We start from the raw sequence: 19,873 nt of genomic DNA on the forward strand, positions 1-19,873 counted from the left end.
ATCCCGCCCGGGAATGACGTACATTTCCTTAACACATTCCCCAGGACCAACTACCACAATGAGATCGCAAACCCTGTGGCGGTCATTTGGCCTATTACAGCGCCATACGCTCTCTCCTCGTAAAAATATCAGCCGGGCTATCCACGCACCTAGTTCTCGACCAGTCCCCAACTTCGCATTTGCATTTGAGTGAGTCTTAGTCAAACGCAACCCATTCGATTCTCTTCTCACATGATGCAGCATCGATGGTGTTCTCCTCCGCGCCTCGAAACCTATACCCGGTGCCGCCGACTCGCTGGCTCTCCTGAAGGAGCAAGGCATCCCCTTTCTTCTGCTCACCAACGGCGGCGGTAAACACGAGACGGAGCGTGTCGCGGAAATTAGCGAGAAACTAGGGATCCCCTTGGATGCTACGGACATCGTCCAGAGTCACTCGCCTTTTGCTGAGTTGGTCAAGGGATGGGACGAGACGAGCGCTCTGGAACACAAGTGTGTGTTGGTGGCCGGGGGCGATGGGGATAACTGTCGGCGCGTGGCAGAACAGTATGTCAAGACCCCCTTCCTGTTGCTGAATGGTATATGCTAAGCAATAGGGTGATAGGTATGGGTTTAAGAATGTTGTCACCCCGGCGGATATTCTCATGGCCAACCCTACTGTCTGGCCGTTTTCGAAGAACTTCGGCGACTATTATAGAACATTTGCCCGACCGCTCCCGAGCCCCATTAACCTCAATGATCCATCGAAGACTCTGAAGATCGATGCCATCTTTGTGTTCAATGACCCCCGAGATTGGGCATTGGACACTCAGGTTATTATGGACCTCCTCCTCTCGTCGCAGGGCCGTATGGGCACTTTGTCTGAAAAGAACGGCCGAATCGATCTTCCCAACCATGGGTACCAGCAGGATGGCCAGCCCCATCTGTACTTCTCTAACCCAGATCTGTGGTGGGCCGCCGCCTACCCCTTGCCCCGTCTTGGTCAGGGTGCATTCCGGGAAGCTCTTGAGGGCGTCTGGGCTGCGACCACAGGTGGTCCCAGCAAGGGTATTGAGTTGAAGAAGACCGTGATTGGCAAACCTCATCAACCCACCTACGAGTTTGCAGAGCGTCAATTGCTTCGGAACCGACTGCGAACCTTTGGAAGCTCCGCAGAGAACACGCCCCTGGAAAGAGTATACATGGTCGGTGATAACCCAGAGTCGGATATTCGAGGAGCCAACTCCTATCGCAGTGAAATAGGCAGTAGCTGGCATTCGATCCTTGTCCGCACTGGGGTATACAGTGGCGGAGAGCCTACTTGGATTCCTCAGACAATTGCTGATAATGTGCACAAAGGTGTTCAATGGGCGCTGAAGAGCTCGAACTGGCCTGCTCCATGATTGTCAAGAGACACTAGACACTCTATACTGATGAAGATCAGCATGATACGGTGTCAATTGTAAGTTTATGTGTGTCTATTCTAAATAGCTAATAGCGGCAAGTCACATAAGCGCGCCTAATGCATTTTATTGAAACTGTAAAGTAATAGCAAATGTACATTTAACTGATCTACATGCTTGTATACACTCAAGCTGGTAGAGAATAAATGTGAAGAAGTCCCCACACCGCCTACCCCTCTTAGGGCATCATTCGGCGGGGTGAGTCAACGGAACACTTTTCTCTGCAGCTCTACTTACAATCAGCCTGCTGCATTAAGTCCTGCAAATTTCTCAGGATAGAAAATCATTGAGGTAGGATCCACTGCCCCGACTCACCACTCTGCCCCTCTAATTGTCCTCGCAGCATCATGGCCGACTCCGAATTGCCCCACCGTCCCAAGCCCGAGGCCCAGGATGCCTCCGCTCCCGCCGCGGAAGGTGAGACCAAGAACGCCAGCAAGAACGCCCTGAAGAAGGCGGCAAAGGATAAAGCCAAGGCCGAGAAGGCTGCTGCGCGTGCGGCGCAAGAAAAAGCCCAGGCCGCCGCCCAGGATGCCAACGACACGGCCAAGGATCTATACGGTCCCCTCCCAGAGACCGAGGATGTCGTCCCGTCTACACGATTCAGCGAATTCTCAGAGGATCACTACGAGAAGGAAGTGACAGTTGTCGCGCGTGTTGACAATGCGCGTGTGCAGAGTGCCAAGCTTGCATTCTTGATGCTGCGCCAGCAGGGACAAAAGGTGCAGGCCGTCATTGCGGCCGCAGAGCCCATCTCGCGACAGATGATCAAGTACACCGGCGGTTTGAACGTCAACTCGATTGTGCAGGTTACCGGTATTGTGAAGAAGCCCGAGATCCCGATCTCGTCCGCGTCCATCAGCCACCTCGAGATCCACATTCGCAAGGTCTACATGATCTCCGAGGCTGCGCAAATGCTCCCCATGCAAGTCAAGGATGCTGAGCGTCCTCCCCCCGAGAACACTGAGGAAGGTGCCCAGGTTGACGCCGAGGGTGCTCCCATCGTCACCCTCAAGACTCGTCTCGACAACCGGGTCCTCGATCTGCAGACCGAGACCAGCCAGGCCATTACCTGGATTTCCAGCGGTGTTTCCGAGCTCTTCGCTGAGTACATGATTAAGAGTGGCTCTCGGTGGATCTTCACACCTAAGCTGGTCGGTGCCGCCACGGAAGGTGGCAGCGGTGTCTTCGAGGTGAAGTACTTCAAGCGCAATGCCTATTTGGCCCAGAGTCCCCAGCTCTACAAGCAGATGTGTATCGCTGGAGATATGGAGAACGTCTTCGAGATCGCCCCAGTGTTCCGTGCAGAGGACAGCAACACCCACCGCCACTTGACTGAGGTATGATCTACTGATATATTCGCTCAAACAGAAAAAAAAAGGAACAGATTATCTAACATGGCCTACAGTTCTCCGGTCTCGATTTCGAAAAGACCTTCCGCAACCACTACCACGAGGTTCTGGAGTTCGCCGAAAACCTCCTCGTCTTCATCCTCACCCAACTCAAGGAGCGCTACGCAACCCAGATCGCCACCATCCAGAAGTCCTACCCTAAGGCCGGCGACTTCAAGCTTCCCAAGGACGGCAAGGCCCTGCGCCTGAACTACATGGACGGAGTTGCCCTGCTGAAGGAAGCCGGCGTCGACGTCTCAGAGCAGGAGAGCTTCGAGAACGACTTCACCACCGCCATGGAGAAGCAGCTCGGCCAAATCATCCGCGACAAGTACGACACCGACTTCTACGTGCTCGACAAGTTCCCCATGGCCGTCCGTCCATTCTACACCAAGGCCGATCCCAACGACAAGCGCTTCTCTAACTCGTACGATTTCTTCATGCGTGGCGAGGAAATCATGTCCGGTGCCCAGCGTATTCACGATATCAAGGAATTGGAGGAGTCTATGCGCGCTAAGGGTCTTGAGCCTAACCAGGAGGGCTTCGAGGATTACCTCAATGCTTTCCGCCAGGGTTGCCCTCCTCACGCAGGTGGTGGTCTTGGTCTCAACCGTATTGTTATGTTCTTCCTTGGCTTGCCTAACGTCCGTTTGGCTTCGCTGTTCCCCCGTGACCCTCAGCGTCTCCGTCCTTGATTTTGCAGTGTGGGACTATTCATAGCATACAAGAAGCATATAAAAACAAAATACTTTATTTCTTTTCAATTATATATACGTTTTTTCTTATGTTAGTAATACCCTACTAGCCCTGATTAATATAAAGCGAACTTCATGGAAGGTTGGAACCTTGTGAACTCTAAAATAAACGAGCCGGCAGCACTAATAATTGGGTTTGAGGTCAATACGCCAGTTCCTGCTATATTGCGATGAAAACACCAGAAACACCAAGGGTAGGCATAAATATGATATGATATTTGGATGAAAAATTGCATTGACAAGTTTTGAGGGGTGGACGACGCAATCTAACGAACCAAGACACATGAAAAGCACACACGCTCTTGTCCCCCAACCAGGATTAAGCACGTAACAACAAAAAAGGAAAGCAAAGAGAAAGATTAAGACACAGAAGCAATAACAGCCGCAGCAACGCCCTCCTCCTCTGCCCGGACGGTGATCTTGGTAGTGACACCGGCCTTGCTGGAGTAGGCCATCTTGATAAGAGAAGCGACGCGGCCGCCGGAGACGGTCTTGCCGAACAGCTTGAGCGTGTGTGTGCTGCTGTTGAGGGCGACGTCGGTGCCCTCGAGGGGTTGCAGAGATAGCGCTGAGATCAGTTGTTCCGTGGCATCTGTTATGAGAGTCAGTATAAGTATTCATAGTTGAGAAAGATAGATAGGAAATGAACGTACCGTTGATACTCTTCATGTTGCTGAGCTGTAGGGTTTCGCTTTCCTCCTCGCCGTTGGCACCAGTCTGTTCCCAGACGTGGTCGAAGCTGCCGGCGAATGTCGGGATGACATAGTCGCTGCCTGTCAGCTCGAGGTCCTCTACCTGGTACTCGTCGTCGTAGCCGCTGTCCTCTGGCTCGCCGCTTGCAGGGTCGATTTCTTTGCTGGTGAACCTGAGGACGTTTGTGAAGGAGGTGACGGGGACACTGTTCTCGCCGGCGAGCTTCTTGAAAGCGACGTAGACAACACCAGGCTGGTCTGTGGCCAGCTTCGGGGCAGGAATGATGAAGTCGTCCTCCAATACGTCCTCTTCATCGGGAGTGGCAACCACGGTAACATTCTCGAGAACGGTATCCGGAAGTGTGTTCTTAATATCATATTGCACCACGATGTGCTCCTTGAAAATGTGCTTGACGGCCGTAACGACATATTCGGTTTCGCTCTCGGAAAGCTCGACGGGTGCAGAGGACTTAAGCAAAGTACCGTACGCCTTGATGTCGGGGTATTGCAGAAGTTGCTCTGCGTATTTCTGGGTGGCAGAGGCGCTGGCCGCTTCGGCCATACCGCCGGCCGCCGCGCCCTTCGGAGGACCGGCCGAAGGGGCCTTGAGAGTTGGAGTGGCCGAGGTAAGCTTCTTGGTCCTCTCTTCAGCCAGGGCCTGCTCATGTGAGACAACCGGAATGGTAGCAACATCGAAGGCAGCAGCGAAGGTCTCCTTGTCACCAGACGTCACGTACATGACGAGCTGGTGCTCAAACGTGGAAAGGGAATACATTGAGTCTAGAACCATTAGTAAATTTAGTATTGCCAGTTATGGACAAGGTCTTACCATTCTTGATGAATGCACTCGCGCACTCGTCCTCTGCGGCCATCAGACGCAGGTTGAGGGCAGCACGGTCTCGTACCTCGTCGTCGGTATCATCAAGACAACGGGTGAGAAGAACATGAACACTAGACTTGACTTCGGGGTCCTTCTGGCCAACACCAAACTTGGCCAATGCGGTGACAGCAGCGGCGCGAACGATGGCGTTCTCCAATACGACGCGGTTGTAGATGTAGCGGATATACTTGGTGGGATGGGTAGTCTTAGGACCCTCAGAACCAAGCAGGTGTAGGATTCTAACCGAGAGCTTGGTGAACTCGCAGTCCTCAATGAACTCGCAGAGATGGGCAAGCGCATCTTCCTTGCTTTCCGGGACGAACTTGATCAAATCGAACATGCTCTCAACAACAGTGCGCTTGAACTCGTAGCCACCCTCGTCCCGTAGGATGCCACTCAGGAAAACGAGCATACCGGCCTGCTTGCTGGGGAACTTCAAGCACAAGGTGCGAATAGCCTCGACAATGGTAACCTTGAACTCGTCGGTGATATCCGCCATGAAGCCTGAGATTTGCTTCATCAGACGGTCAACGCTGGCTTCATTGCCGGTCTTAAGCAGTGTTGTAATGGCGAAGGTGGCAATAGAGCGGTTCGAGTTGGAGATGAGGGACTCCATATCGGGGTTGCAGACATTGACGACATGTGGCTTGAAAGAGGCGAAGTTGTGTAGGATACGGATGGCAGCGAACTTGGTGATCGAGCGGGGGGAGGACAGGAAGAGCTGGAGGACGTGAACTGCCTGGGTTGCCTCGGCATCGGTGACATCACGCATATCGCAAATAGCCTTGGCCGCCTCGAAGTTGACCATCTCATGCTTGTGGCGGAGCCAGCCATCCAACATCTGCATCATGGGTTTCCGGAGACCCTGGTCCTCCTCAGCCAATTTGGCCGCCAGGCGTACCAACAAAACCAGAGCAGCCGGGCTCTTCACCACACCTGCAGCACCGTACTGCTGTACCATCTTGACCAAAGACATACGATCGTGTGAGCGCATCTGGTACAAAAGACCGATGGCATGGTACTGTGTCATGAAATTCGAGTTGGAGATCGCGTGGCTCTGGGAGCTCGAGGAGAAACCAAGGAACCCGGTTGATGATTTCGATGACGAGGCCGCTTCCTGTGTTTCGCTCTGCCATCTCCGGACAACGTCGCGCGCAATGGGAAGGAGGTGGTAGGAAGAGACCAAGGCCGCGGAGGACACCGACGGGGTCTTGTCAACAATGGCGGTCTTGATGAGTCGCTCGATACCCTGTACTGTGGAACCCTTTTGCAATTGTCAGCACATCCCCTCAACCATTGAAGCCCTCGCGACCGACGACCTACATCAATAATGCGGCAGAGCGCTCTGATGGCATTGGCCCGGTACAAAACATCGCTCCCAACTGCGGTGTCCTTCATAATGATACTCGTCGACATGATCACATCTTCGGCGGTGCCAGCCAGCTCCTTCAAGATCAGATACACCATCTGCCGCAATGACGGGTCTTTGTTCTGGAAAAGCTTGGAGATTCCGAAGAAGAGGGTGGTGGCTTCATTCGTAGGGAACTGCTCCCCGGTGAACATGAGGACAGCGATCTTCGTGAGTAACGTTCGGCATGTTCGCGGCGAGATAGGAGAGGAATTGAATAGGCGTGCTAGGGGAATTGCCTCGTCAGCATTGAATATGTGCAGCGCATAGAAGCGCCAGGGGGTATTGTTGATTGCACACACCATCTTGGAAAACGGAGGTCCGATCAAGCTTGATCATGACCTGGTCCTCATCTTCATTTTTCTTCATGTAACTCATCTTGCCCAGCAGCTGGGATTGCACCAGCAATGAGTGGTTGCTGTCGTATTAGAAAGGTGGAGTTGGTGCAATTGGGACACGGGTCGAGTACACAGAAGCAGGGTAGGGCGGTGTAGGCGACTACAGCATTTGCATAACCACGCAAGAATCCAAGGCTTAAAGAGGGTAAATGGGAGGGGAACAAGAGAATATGATTGAGGTAAATGAGGTGGTAATGAATCTCGAACCCTCAAAGCTCAGAACTGCCAGCTATTGACAAGTTGAAGGTGGCCTTCCGTGTGTTTGGCCCGAACCAAACACTGCAAACAAGTGGCATCACGATATCGAAGGCAGCGTATTTATTCCTCCGACTCCCCTCATTTTCCCCATATTTCGCTTGAATTGAAATTGATCTGTATAACTTCGATCCTTTCAATCCATTATGCAGGTTGAAGTCGATCCCAAGGAGGATACCGAGTGGTAAGCCTATTACCTGCGCATACCTATACCCCCGCCGCCGGCAAGGTATAAGCCGAGTGCAGTGTGCTAACCACATTGTATAGGAACGATATCCTCCGTCAACATGGCATTATCCCTGAAAAGCCGAAGGATCCCGAACCTCTGATCCAAGAGGCTCTGATCGCCGCACAGCACAGGGCGCACGAAAACCGACTTGAGGACAAGGACCTTGACGAGCTGGACGCATTGGAGGAGGATGAAGATGAAGAGTTTCTCGAGAGTTATCGGTAAGCCTATGGTCTAATCATTTACCGTGCCTAAAGGGGTCTCCTTTTGCTCACGGTATCAATCAAACAGGCAAAAGCGACTCGCCGAACTCTCCACCCTCCAAAAAACCAGCCTCTTCAACCAGGTCTTCCCACTTCAGAAAGTCGATTATGCCCGTGAGGTAACAGAGGCTTCGAATAGTGCATATGTACTAGTCAACCTCACGTCGATGGGCGGAAACGTTGAATCGCGTGTGTTGACGGAGCTCTGGCGGCAGCTTGCTGCCAAATTCGGCGATATCAAGTTCTGTGAGATTCGTGCCGACATGTGCATTGAGGGATATCCAGAGAAGAACACGCCCACAATCTTGGCATACAAGGATACCGAGATCAAGAAGCAGCTTATTACACTGCAACAGTTGAAGGGTCCCAGGACCAAGCTTGAAGGTAAGTTCTGTCCAGGGCATGAGCGGAGTAAGGATGATATACTAATATAATGCATAGATCTTGAGGGTCTGCTCGTGGAAATTGGTGCTTTGAAGGAGAGTGATGTTCGTCTGAAGAAGCGTGATGACGAGGACGACTACAAGAAAGACGATGACCTGAACGTTGAAGATTATGATGACGACTGGGATTGATTCCCTTGTTTCCTTGATTGAAAATTACTGCAAATATTATGACCTGGCTTGTGTATATTATGAAAATATCCAAAAGATGATGACCCCTTTTCCATGTCGGCAGGAGCCAAGAGAATGATGCTGTAAGGCATAACGCGCTGTCAGCCTCGATTTGAATTGAATTGCCTCCTACATCTACTATACCTATATCTGTAGTCGGTGGCTTTGGCTATCTACATATGCACAGTCTCGTCAGATATGGATGGCCAGTCTAGTGAATATCAATAAATCCAACTCAATTTGCAAACTACATGTAGGCATTCAATGCAATGGAAATAAAGAAGCCAAATATCAAATATAAATAGCTCAGACGCTCCTAAGCACAACCAAATCACGTATACACCGAATTTAACGACGTATCAGATGATATAATCGCTGTTCGTCCTATTGATCCCATCAATCCCAACGCCAAAGAACATCAATCGTAACCGTATCAGTGGCACCCGCAGAAAACGGCACCATAACATTTGAAATCATCAAATCAACTCATCACGACCAGCAGCCGCACTCTCCTCAATAGCCTGACGCACCTGGCTCTCTTTAAAAGCAGGGCCCTGTCCATCACACTGCGACATACCCTTCAAACGCTCCGTGACATCACCGATATCAAGCTGGCCGCGCTCAAACAGCTCATGCTTCTGAATAAGGTCCCACGTAGCACGCGCATCCAGCAGCTTCTCGCCGGTTATCGGACACACGGTGAGACGGTGTTGCGGACTTCGAGGCGTGCCAGGGCCATCGGGCATGAAGGTGGTATGGAAGTCTGTGGGGGAGAACTTCATTGGGCCCGTTACGGTTGGCTCGGGAGTATGGTTTGCACTGGCGTGTCCGTGGTCGGTGTGTAGTGCTGTCGCACGCAAGATTTCATTCTCGGTTGTGTACCGGGCCAACTCGCGCTTGAGGCGCTCATTGTCGGCTTGTAAGGTGTTGGATGCTTGTTCAAGGTTGTTTACTTTGTCTTCCAGGTCGCGGACGTGCTGTTCCTTGCGCTCCCGGAACGCTCGTTGACTGTGGGATGAATAGGGCCTGTTAGTGCTTTGTTGCTTTATGGGGATAGATGTCTCTCTGGCCACTTTGGTATATCACATACGCTGCTCGGTTCTGTGCCTTGCGCTTGCTTTGTGCGGGCGCTGATTCCTTTTCCTCGCTGCTACTCCTCCCTAAAGTTGGATCGGCGAATTGAGCCTCATCGCCGTCGAATGAGGTGGGGCGTGTATACTGATTGTTGGCAGCATCGCTGGAAGCAGAGTGCTTGACCGATTCTGGCGGTGTATGTGGCGGTGGGACAAAGGAGGGGTCGACTGGAAATGAGGGGTCAAAGCCAGGGAGGTTTTGGTAATTCTTCTAGCCTATTAGCGACATGCGACATGTCTTGAATGGACAAAGAACATACCAAAGGGGCGAATGTATCTGGTTGGGTTTGGGTATGGGGTTGGTCGGGGGTAGGCAGCCCGTATAGCGAAAAGCTGGAGGGCTGTGATCGGGGATCATAGAAAGAGTAATCCATTACGGAATATTAGACAGGTTCCCAAGGTCTTCAGGGCTTGTCGGAAAGTTAGGAGGTGATGGTGGGAAAACTCTTTGAAAATCTATTATGTCCAAAGTTTCATGTACCGGGGGGCGTTCCGTGTTGTATGTGCAGAATTCAATGTTGTCATGACACTCCGATACCATCTTAATTCAGGGTATATACAACGTGCTGGCAAGGTTTACATGTATCCAACCTCTCGAATGTCCATTAATTCCAGGAGTGTTCGGTATATGGGCTAAACTTTCGATGATCTCACCGTTTTTCTACTCTTTTGGGACCGCCAAGTACGGATATTTGGTTCCAAGGGTCAAGTTCCAAGTCTGTTGAATACCACGATTCCAGTTGGGACGAGAGTAAATTGAAAGCGCAGGATAGAGAGAGCTAAGAGAAATAATGTGACACCCATCGACGCATACCACCCCGGAAGCGACCCTAACCAATGTCCGTCGCCAACCACACCAGCTTCCCGCAAAGCGGGATTGCATTAGAGACCTCCTGTAACAGTAATTTCTGCCATGTAGCTTGAGCAGAAAGAAAGTCTGCAAAGCAATACTCCCGAAGACTGTCTCCGTCTCAGACCTCCCTTGGCCAGATTGTAGGCCACACCTCGTCCCCGTTGAGCGTCGATAGTTCACAAATTAATCGTCAGGCAAACATAAGAAAAAAAAAAGGAAAAGGAACAGGGGAAGATCAAGGGCAGAGAATAAACATCATGAGTGAAGGAAAGGGGTAAGCAATGATGGGCAGCGCATCCAAGGATGCATTCAAGGATCTCCAGTACCAGCGATTAAACAATCCGATAAAAAAAAAATTGCGGGCTGACACCGTCATTTGCATCCCCCTTTACTCTTGCCCTCTGGTTATTCTGACCAAAGATGCCAGGTTGTAAAGAGGAACCAGAGGGCGAAGACGTAAGAATAAGCCGCAATATCAGAAGCGTTTCGAGACGCGTAATCGGTTGTCCCGCAGAACGGGTACAGAATCCGAAAAGTCATAGAAAACAGTCGACAAAGTTTTCGCAGGCTCAGCACAAGATTGTCCACCCAACGGGAAAATGTTCCATGGGGCTGAAGGCGAGCATGCGATAAACAGAGGCGAATCGAAACGGCTGAGATCGAAATCTGATCGAAAACGGGATAGGAGGGCTGTCGGGGCAATGAATAGAGATCCAAGAAGAAAGAAGACAAAGAAATATCCGAGAAGGCTGAGTGCGACATGGTCCGCTCTAAGGCCACATGAACGGGTCCCCGGTTTCTTAGTAGATAAGAATGTGAACAGACAGGAGGCACATGCTAAACAATAGCCTCGCCGTCGTGCAAACACGATTAGTACCACCCATGGGCCTCCGCTCCTTCGTCCCGCTTCGAACGGCCACCAGAAGGTCCATAACCCAAAGCAGCACCTTTCGAGGCAGAACGTAGCCTAACGCCGAAGACTATGCGATTAGTCAGATTCAGAACATAAGGGTCCTCCACGCCAGCGTCACGAAATGCAAATCACTCAACGTAGGAGTTAAGAAAGAAGGGGTTCCCTACTCGGAACCAGGTTTCATGTACTCACATCCTGTCACTACCTCCCACGGCACGGTTGGTGTCCGGAGTGTCGAGAGTGCCGCGTTCAACGACCTTACGACGCTGGCTGTTGATGGCACCGGGCTTGGCGGCGCCACCGGCTCCCATCTGGCCACCAGCAGGCAGAGCCTGGCGGCGCTGCTGATCTTCAGCATCCTTGTCCTTCTTGGAGGCGTCCACGATCATGGCGGCGTTCTTCTGATACTTGTAAACGGTCCAGTCGAAGACGTAGTCGTACTGGAAGGACTCCCGGACGAAGAGGTCGCGGAAAATCTTGCGCAGGTAGGAGTAATCGGGCTTGTCGTCGAAGCGTAGCGAACGGGTGTAGTTCAGGTAAATGGCGAATTCATTGGGGAAACCACGGCACAGAACCTCGGTGGGGGTGGTCATCTTCTTCTCCATGATGCGGTCATACTTCTGCTTCTTCGTAGCGGCCTTCAGACCCTGCCAGGGGAGGGAACCACGGCAGAAGTAGAGCATGACATAACCCAGAGATTCCATGTCATCGCGTCGGGACTGCTCGACACCGAGATGGGTGTTGATACTGGCGTAACGGGCAGTTCCAGTGAGGTTCTTGTTCTCACGGTAAGGGATGTGGAAGTGGGTCTTGGGGTCACGGTATTTCTTCGCAAGACCGAAATCAATTACGTTGACCTGGTTGCCACGCTTGCCAATACCCATTAGGAAGTTGTCGGGCTTAATGTCACGGTGGATGAAGGATTTGGCGTGGATGTATTCGATGCGGGAAATGAGCTGATCGGCGAGAAGTAGGACAGTCTTCAGGGAGAACTTGCGGTTGCAGAAGTTGAACAGGTCCTCCAGACTGGGTCCCAGAAGGTCGATGACCATAGCATTGTAATCACATTCGGTACCGAACCAACGAACGAAGGGAATACCGACACCACCGGCGAGCGACTTGTAGACGCGGGCTTCATATTCCAGCTGGGGGTGCTTGGCCTTGACGCTCTCGAGCTTAATGGCAATCTCCTCACCGGAGATGATGTTCGTTCCTAGAAGTAATGAGTTGCTGGGCAGGGTAAAGCCAGGGTTGTCATTCCATACCGAGATAAATGTCACCGAAACTGCCACTGCCGATCTTACGGCCAATGCGGTACTTGTTACCGACTCGCAAATCCTGGAGGCAATGTCAGTACAACGCGTGGTTCGGACGTCTTATTGACAATCATGAAGTCATGGTATAATCTGAGCGTGTATTCAAGCATTTTTAAGGTATGGCTCCGAGTAGAGAAAGAAGAAAAAGAAATCGGGGGTGGCTAACACTGACCATGGTCGTCATGTTGAACCGATGGGGGCACAGCGCTTAGCTGTGAGAAAGGACTTGAGGCTAGAAGATGGAGAATATTAGATTCGAATCTTGTTGATGAAGACACAACGGTATGCAAAGGTGAGATCGATGGAGTGTACAGGTAAGAGAGGCAGAGAGGAAGAGAGAGAAAGAAACAGGAAATCACCTGGGCAAGTGAGAGGGGTTGACAACTAAGCCTCAGGCAATTTAGGAAGGCTGGGCCCAGGTCGACACAGGGAACAAGACACAGAAGCAGAAACAAAAACACAACACACTCTTCTTTCAATATGATGCAATGAAGGAAAAGAAATGTAACCGGAAACTGAAAAGTCAAAAGGTAAAAAGCAGAACGAATCTAGACATACCTGATAACGAATCAAAGAGGTGCCGACCGTACTGAAATCAACAGCGAATATCCGGGAGATCCGGGGAATCAAGAGAATAAATGTTAAATATCAAGGGCAAAAGCCTTCAAAGCAAAAAGCCTTCAAAGCAAAAGCCTTTCAAGATATGAGTTCAAGTTGGAGAAGAAGAAGGGAGGGGGCAAAGAGGTGAGTCGGTGAGAAGGGTATTTTTTCCTCAAGTCACGCCCGACCTCGGGTCTGTCATGGTATGGTAAGTTTCTGTATTGGGCATCTATGGACTTTTTGGTTTACATTTTAACGTCTACAGAGGTATGAATTGATATTAAATGTTATATAAAACATTAAGAATTGATGAAGGAATACATATGTAAATTTCAATAAATTCTTATACTTCCTATGAAACTCCATATAATATTATCTTAATCTTGGTATGTAATCCTCAACTGACCGGTATGTGATCAATGAGACCTGCCGTGGGCATCAAGCCTACATAACCATGCTATCAATATTGGTGTGATACCCAATTTTAGATGTATCTGAGTATATGACTCTCATTTGAATCATATACAATCACATTACCCCTTGCGAGATATTCTATCCGCAGTGGTCTTGCTTATTATGTATCCATCCATGGATGATCCTGAATCAACAATACCAGATACTACACTATGCGCGATTTTCCTCAATGGGAAAGTCGCCTCAGTCTATTAGATCCAAACATGCAGTACGTGCAGTACCTATCATGCTTGCAACTGGTTCCTGTGATGGAAATCAAAATATATGGCTATCCAGTATGTAATTCTACATATGCTAAGATGGCATCGCCGCGGAGTAAGCTTATACCTATCGAATCGGCCTGATGACAGGTCATCATTCTCACCTGGGTGTCTCGAAATTACTGAACTCCAGGATATCCTTGTCATAATGGGATTGATCAAAGATAAAGAGCCTCCACAGGGCAACTAGAACGATTTTTGACTATGGATGAACAAGGAATCCGCGTGGAATATGCTAGTGGTACAGCCAGAGTCCAATGAACATCAGAAAACCGGGGTATAAAAAGGGCAGCCGGGGGGTTAAATACAGAATCAAGAGGGGGAAAGGGGGGAAGGGAAACAAATGAGCGCGATGGCGAAACGGAATATAACACCGTGCATCGGCGGAGAAGGAACACACATGATAAAAGCACACATCATACATAGAAAAGAGAGTGGGAAAACAACGAGGGAAAAAAGGATCAAGTATTGCAAATACACGCGCAGAACGCTCAAACGGTGCAAATTGACATATCTTAGGGCACATGGTCGTAGAACAGCAATGGAGGGCAAGAATCTTTCTCTAGATCACGTTGGAGTGTTCGGGGTGTGCAGCTCCAGTGCTCAATGGCTTGGTTTGCACATCAAACCCAGCCCTGTCATCATCGTCCAGTCTCCTCCTCCATTCTGCCAAGCTATCACTCATCAGTGCGGGTCCCTCACTAGCATCCTTGGTGGGAGTCCGATCCAGATCCAGCTGGCTGCTCAGACGGTAATTGCGGTTGGTGCTCTCCCAGTGAGTACGCAAAGCATCCAACTCGTTGGCAAGTGAGTCCAGAGCCATAGAACCACGATTATCAGGGAACGTGGAGTCCTGCGAGACATTGCTATCAGCTCGTGCCCGCCCATTGCCTCGGCTGATTGTGTTGCTAGAGGCGTTGCTGTGTGTGCGCGAGATTCCATTGGAACCTTGCACAAGGTGAGATTGACGGCGATAATGACCGACTGATGTTTGAACCTGCTCTAGAAGCATGTTGACCTTACGCTCTGCATCTGAAGCACGAGTTTCAAGGTGGGTGTTTTCTTGCTTAAGCTGGTCCAGCTCAGAACGACTTTTCTCGGCAGCAGCGAGTAGCTCTTGCTTAAGACGTTCGTGTTCACTTCGCGACAACTCCTTCTCAGTCGTAGCCTGATCGAGATCCTGCTTGAGCTGCGTGATCTGGCTCTCAAGGCCGCTGATAGAAGATGAAGTTCGACTTTGAAGTTCGGACATCGACAGCTCGAGACGGGACCGTTCAGCGTCCCATTCAGCCGAAGAAGATGCCTGGCTGCCTGAATTCTCGAGGCTCTTCTGAGCCACATCCAATTCAGATTGCATTTTAGCATTTTGAGTCTTATACCGACTCAGCTCATCCTTCATCCGCTTCAACATCTTCTCAGTACCTTTCACGTAATGAACTGCTGACTGGTAATCATTCTCAAGCTGCTCAAGTTTCTCTCGGAAAGCTCGGTCGGCTTCCTGCTCGCGACTTTCGAAGCCGTTCTTCAGGTCGTCATGGGCCTTGATGCTAGCCGAGAGTTGTTGCTCAAGCTCGCGTAGTCGGCTTTGCTCCGGAGTGCCGAATCGTGAGCCGGGGGATTCAAGCCGAGGGGACCGTCTGGACTCGCTGTTCATGCCACGCTCACCAAGAAGATCCTTCAAAGCGGCGTGCTGAACCGCCAAAGCTCCAGCCTCTCGCTGGTGAGCCTCAAGCTGTGTCTTCAAGTCTCGGTTATTGGTGGCGGCCGATTGGCTTTCCTTCATGGCAGTCTGAAGTTGTCTGCGCAATTGCAAACCTTCACGGCTAGCCTGCTCCTGGTATGCTTCAAGGCCAGCAATGCGTTCCTCTGCACGCCGGAGCTTGTCCGAGGCTGCGTTGGCGGCTGCCTGGTTAGCCTTAGCTAGAGTGGTGGACCGCTCGATCTGGGCCTCCAAAGCGGCGACTCTCTGGTCAGCACGAGATCGGAACGGATTATCCAAGTCTGTAGAAGATGCGCGTTCCAGGCCAGACACGAAGGCAATCTTGTGGGTTTCCGCTTCCTTGGCGTGGATTTCTGCCAACTCCTCTGCATCTCGGAGGCGACGAGTGATGTTTTCCAGTTCAGTAGTACGTTCTTCGTGCTCCGATCGGAGCTGGAGAAGCTTTCTCTCCAGACCCTCGCGGCGCTCTCGCTCCTCTTGAAATTGCTTCTCAACGAGAGCTGTCTTTGCGGCTGAGGCAGAAACGGCCTCTCGAAGACCACCAAAGCTAGAATCAAAGTCCTTTAGACGGGTCGAGGAATCCTCAATCTGTGCCAACAATTCTTCTTTGTCTAGGGTGAGTTGTCGAAGAGAGGCTTCTGCTTCTGCACGCAGGAAGGCCTCTTCTCTGGAGAGAGCCTCTGCTCGGTGAAGCTCAGCGCGCAAGTTTTCTGCTTCTAGAGTATTACTTTGCATTTCAAGCTCTGCCAGGTGCTTCCGGGTTGCCTCGTTTGTCTCTTCGGCAAGTTCCTTGGCTTGGCGCTCCTGCGAGAGCTCGGTGGTCTGCGCATCCAATTTAGCTTTCAACTCAGATAGTGAGGCTAAGGCGAGGGCAAGACGACGTCCCATATCGGTAGGTCGCTCATCATCTCCATCCCGAGGAGCATCGGGTTGAGGGGTTCCCCGTTGACTACCACCATGGGCAGCGAGCTTGGCCCGGGAATATGCGGCTTCATTGATAGCCATATCGCGTTGATGTTCCACTTCAGCAACCCGTTTAGACGCGATGGCAGCCTGTCGATCCACAGTGGCCTGCATCTTGCTGAGGTCTGCTCTCATGGCCAAGAAGGCCTCAACTAGCGGACGATCCTCATCACTCAGGGCCTCATTGGCCCGGTCGTCTAGCGCGGGGCTACTGGTTGCATTGGGAACATAACCACATTTTCTTGCGAGTGCGAGTTCTGAGGCATACCAGGCATTTCGGGCCTTGGTAACCTCCAGCTCCTTTATCAACGCCTCTTGGTGGGGTGTAAGTCGAGGAGACCGTGGCTCATCACCAAGAGTCTTGGAGTTGCGGAAGCTTCGAGATTCCATTGAGCCCTCGATGCTAGCCTGCCGACCGAGGATCGATTCCTCCCCACTGTCAACGGACCCGCGCTGTCGGTGAGAACGGAGCGACCGTTGTCGGCCTGGGGCGCTGATCAACGGGGCTGCCTCGCCTGCTTCCATGGCCTTGGCTGATGGCTTTTGGTGTTGTGTTGGAGTTCGGCGACCAGCTGATGGAGGTCCCTGGGAATCCTGTGGGCCTTCCTTCATGATTGGTGATTCCTCGCCACGCTCGTCGTTTGCTACACGATTATCAGCAGTTGGTGTGTAGCCGCGATCATTCTTCGTCGGGGTCTTGCTACGAGGGTTCGCGCCAGCTGGAGGGCCATTGCCGCGAGGGCCAGGAGACGGTGCTTGTCCAGGAGGCGGTGGACCAGCAGGAGCTTGCGCAATTGATGCTCGTGGCAGTCTAGACCCAGGTCCCAAATTTGGATTAGGGCCGAACTCCCCTGGTCTATTAGCAGCCGTGCCCTGCATCATACTCTCACGCGATGGCGTTGGGCCCCGTCGCATTTGCTGTTCCGGGACTGCATTCTGTGCCTCCCGAGATGAGCGCCCAGACGAGATACCGGGTTTATCAATACTTGTCTTTCTGGTCGCTGGGTCCGGAAGGCGTCCTCCGGGTTGCGAATCATTGGGGTACCGGATCTTGCTAGTATCAAGGATATAGGACATGCTGAGCTCCGCGGGGTCCCTAGGAGCCGAGCTCGGTTCACCCGCCATCACAATGATCTGCTTACCAAAAGCGGTCATGCTGTGACCAGATCGCGGGGAAGGCGCAGGGCCCATGTTTTGGAAGGAGTACCAGCGTCGAGTCGAAATGCGGAAAGCTGACAGGTCTCCCAAGTCCACTCCTTCATCCGTGCGACCTCCGAACACATACATCACATCGTTTACCAAAGCAGAGGCATGGCCTTCCCTAGGAGCCGGGATAAAACCAACGCAATCAATTTCGGTCCAGATGTTGGTAATGTGATCATAAGACCAAACATCATTGAACCACTGCACTCCGTTCGTACCTCCAAATAGGAATAGCTTCTCGTTGAAGCTGACAATTGTGTGGTTTGTTCTTGCCGGCGGAATTTGGCCTGGTGGAGGCCCACCTTCATGACTGTTCTGGATCAGAACCTCCCATTTATTTGCCGGGTTTTGAAGCTGGTTCAAGTCGAATGCAATCAAATCATTGAAGAAGAAGCCCTCCACTTGGCCGCCGAAGACGTAAAGTTTAGAACCTAGAATGTTCAATGTGTGACCGTAACGCCCGGAAGGTCGAGAGCCGGGAGGGATAGCGCGGGACCATTGGCGGGAAGCTAAAAAAAAAACAAAGAGTCAGAGTCAAGGTAAACATGAATATATCGATACCACACTTACATGTGTTCAAAAGATATAGAGTGTCGTCCAGAGAGTCGTTCTCGTCGATTTTGGTATCACCACCAAACACGATGAACGCATTCCCCACGAGCAAACTAGCATGACCGACTCGGGGGCCGGGGCCTTCAGATACTGTCGCAACCTGGAGACAGTTCAAGCCGCCGCCACTGCTTTCAATCATCCATAGATCACCCTTGACGGTTGATCCATCGATCAGGCCTCCCATCATATATATGTCTCCTTCCTTGGATGCCACCGAATTGATTGCTGCTCCATAGCGAGGAAACGGGTTTGTCTGGGGTGAAGAGAAGTTCAAACGGCGTTGCGACCATGGGTAAAGGGATGAATTGGGACTTGGAGGGGGAATCCCGTTAGGTAGTTGCTGGGGTCTTTGCATCTGTCGTAGATATTAGATTTCTCTCGTCAGAAAGCGACGGATGGATCTCAAAACAGATACCCACCTGAGACTCCGATTCCGCTCTCTGCCGCGGCCGTACTGCGTCCGGACTCGCCGGGCTTGTGGCCGAGTGCAGAGAGTTGCTGAAGCTACCGCTTGGGGTTGGCGTCTGGGAGGTCGTGCCATCCCCCTTGACCCCATTCGCCATTATGGATCCAGTGGATGGAGTTCCCTCGGAGGTGTGGACATTTCTAGTCGCCGGGGGGAGTGCAGCCGGCTGCTGACTCTGCTGGTTCTTCTTCGATTTGAACAGAAAGGCCATCGTGATTTATGTGGTCGTAGTCGGTCGTATCAGGGGATCTGGCGCAAAGCCAAGCTGCGCCGAGGTGCGGACTCGATCCGACACCCGAAAATCGAAGTAATGGCGTCGTCAAGAGAGGTGAAGTGGAAAATCCGAAGAGATAGGGGGGTTGTCTATTTTAGAAGTGAAGTGGGAACCAGGAACCACTAGGAACCATAAAAACGTTCCATGCACAAGCCGCTCAGCGTTCCCCCCAAAAAAATAAGTGTGGGCAAGGGAGGCTTCTAAACAGAAGCATTCGCACTAGGGACTCGAGAAAAAAAGAGAAAAAAGAAAGAAAAACAAATCAAAGCGGCTGAAGCCAAGGCAAGAAAAGGGGGAGGTGGAAATGCGAAAGAGGAAAAGCGAAGATGGAAGAGATGGCCGTTTCAATTTCCCGGAGATGCTCTAAGTCGAACTAGTCTTAGTTCCATTGGACGTGCATACTCAGGGGCATACTATTAGTACTCAAATATTTAAAGATCACTATATTTTAATTCAATGCTTGTCTTCTACATATGGTTCTCCATACTTACATTGTGCTATCTCCCTCATTCCTTTTTCCCAGTCTCTTTTCACCAGCCTCCAGGAACCGAGGGGGTTTTCACATTCCACTATAGCATATTGACACGTCTTTAGCCTTAGTATTCCAGTATTTCAGAAGCAGAAAGTAAACAAAGAAAAAGGTTTCACAACAATGTAGAGTCATCAGAATACCTGACAACATTATATTCAAGGGTTAGTTGAAATACCATCCACAGGCTTGTTAACCCTAATTATCACACTATCACACCCCAATTGCTACAT

The 19,873-nt window shown here is 51.1% G+C and overlaps 7 protein-coding genes across 7 annotated transcripts; 3 read left to right on the forward strand and 4 right to left on the reverse strand.

Moving 5' to 3' along the window:
- Positions 1 to 58: 58 nt before the first annotated feature.
- N7525_000961 (putative HAD superfamily hydrolase) lies at positions 59 to 1,379 on the forward strand (the record flags this gene model as incomplete). Its single annotated transcript, XM_002561808.1, has 3 exons — positions 59 to 189; positions 241 to 543; positions 602 to 1,379. 3 exons carry the CDS (start codon positions 59 to 61, stop codon positions 1,377 to 1,379), a joined length of 1,212 nt encoding a protein of 403 aa, XP_002561854.1.
- A 407-nt stretch (positions 1,380 to 1,786) lies between these two features.
- dps1 (putative aspartyl-tRNA synthetase Dps1) lies at positions 1,787 to 3,525 on the forward strand (the record flags this gene model as incomplete). Its single annotated transcript, XM_002561807.1, has 2 exons — positions 1,787 to 2,779; positions 2,848 to 3,525. 2 exons carry the CDS (start codon positions 1,787 to 1,789, stop codon positions 3,523 to 3,525), a joined length of 1,671 nt encoding a protein of 556 aa, XP_002561853.1.
- A 413-nt stretch (positions 3,526 to 3,938) lies between these two features.
- On the reverse strand, positions 3,939 to 7,092 carry N7525_000963 (coatomer subunit gamma). Its single transcript, XM_002561806.2, has 5 exons — positions 6,868 to 7,092; positions 6,481 to 6,791; positions 5,107 to 6,421; positions 4,239 to 5,057; positions 3,939 to 4,177 (listed from the first exon to the last, which is right to left on the reverse strand). Exons 1-5 carry the CDS (start codon positions 6,941 to 6,943, stop codon positions 3,945 to 3,947), a joined length of 2,754 nt encoding a protein of 917 aa, XP_002561852.1. The 5' UTR covers positions 6,944 to 7,092; the 3' UTR covers positions 3,939 to 3,944.
- Positions 7,093 to 7,364: 272 nt separating this feature from the next.
- Positions 7,365 to 8,285, forward strand: N7525_000964 (uncharacterized protein; the record flags this gene model as incomplete). The annotated part of the gene is made up of 4 exons (XM_002561805.2): positions 7,365 to 7,402; positions 7,486 to 7,668; positions 7,739 to 8,094; positions 8,152 to 8,285. The coding sequence occupies 4 exons, from the start codon at positions 7,365 to 7,367 to the stop codon at positions 8,283 to 8,285; spliced, it is 711 nt and encodes a 236-aa protein (XP_002561851.1).
- A 515-nt stretch (positions 8,286 to 8,800) lies between these two features.
- rsmA (putative bZIP transcription factor (Fcr3)) lies at positions 8,801 to 9,831 on the reverse strand (the record flags this gene model as incomplete). Its single annotated transcript, XM_002558403.2, has 3 exons — positions 8,801 to 9,332; positions 9,415 to 9,668; positions 9,718 to 9,831. The coding sequence occupies 3 exons, from the start codon at positions 9,829 to 9,831 to the stop codon at positions 8,801 to 8,803; spliced, it is 900 nt and encodes a 299-aa protein (XP_002558449.1).
- A 1,349-nt stretch (positions 9,832 to 11,180) lies between these two features.
- N7525_000966 (casein kinase 1 family protein) lies at positions 11,181 to 12,723 on the reverse strand (the record flags this gene model as incomplete). The annotated part of the gene is made up of 4 exons (XM_061211719.1): positions 11,181 to 11,290; positions 11,429 to 12,436; positions 12,489 to 12,561; positions 12,712 to 12,723. 4 exons carry the CDS (start codon positions 12,721 to 12,723, stop codon positions 11,181 to 11,183), a joined length of 1,203 nt encoding a protein of 400 aa, XP_061070945.1.
- A 1,712-nt stretch (positions 12,724 to 14,435) lies between these two features.
- N7525_000967 (putative cell polarity protein (Tea1)) lies at positions 14,436 to 19,048 on the reverse strand (the record flags this gene model as incomplete). The annotated part of the gene is made up of 3 exons (XM_002561802.1): positions 14,436 to 18,268; positions 18,330 to 18,726; positions 18,791 to 19,048. The coding sequence occupies 3 exons, from the start codon at positions 19,046 to 19,048 to the stop codon at positions 14,436 to 14,438; spliced, it is 4,488 nt and encodes a 1,495-aa protein (XP_002561848.1).
- Positions 19,049 to 19,873: the final 825 nt, after the last annotated feature.

This window comes from Penicillium rubens (assembly GCF_028828025.1).
Source record: "Penicillium rubens strain IBT 27055 chromosome Unknown utg000001l_segment0_segment0, whole genome shotgun sequence".
In the NCBI taxonomy this organism is placed as follows: Eukaryota; Fungi; Ascomycota; class Eurotiomycetes; order Eurotiales; family Aspergillaceae; genus Penicillium; species Penicillium rubens.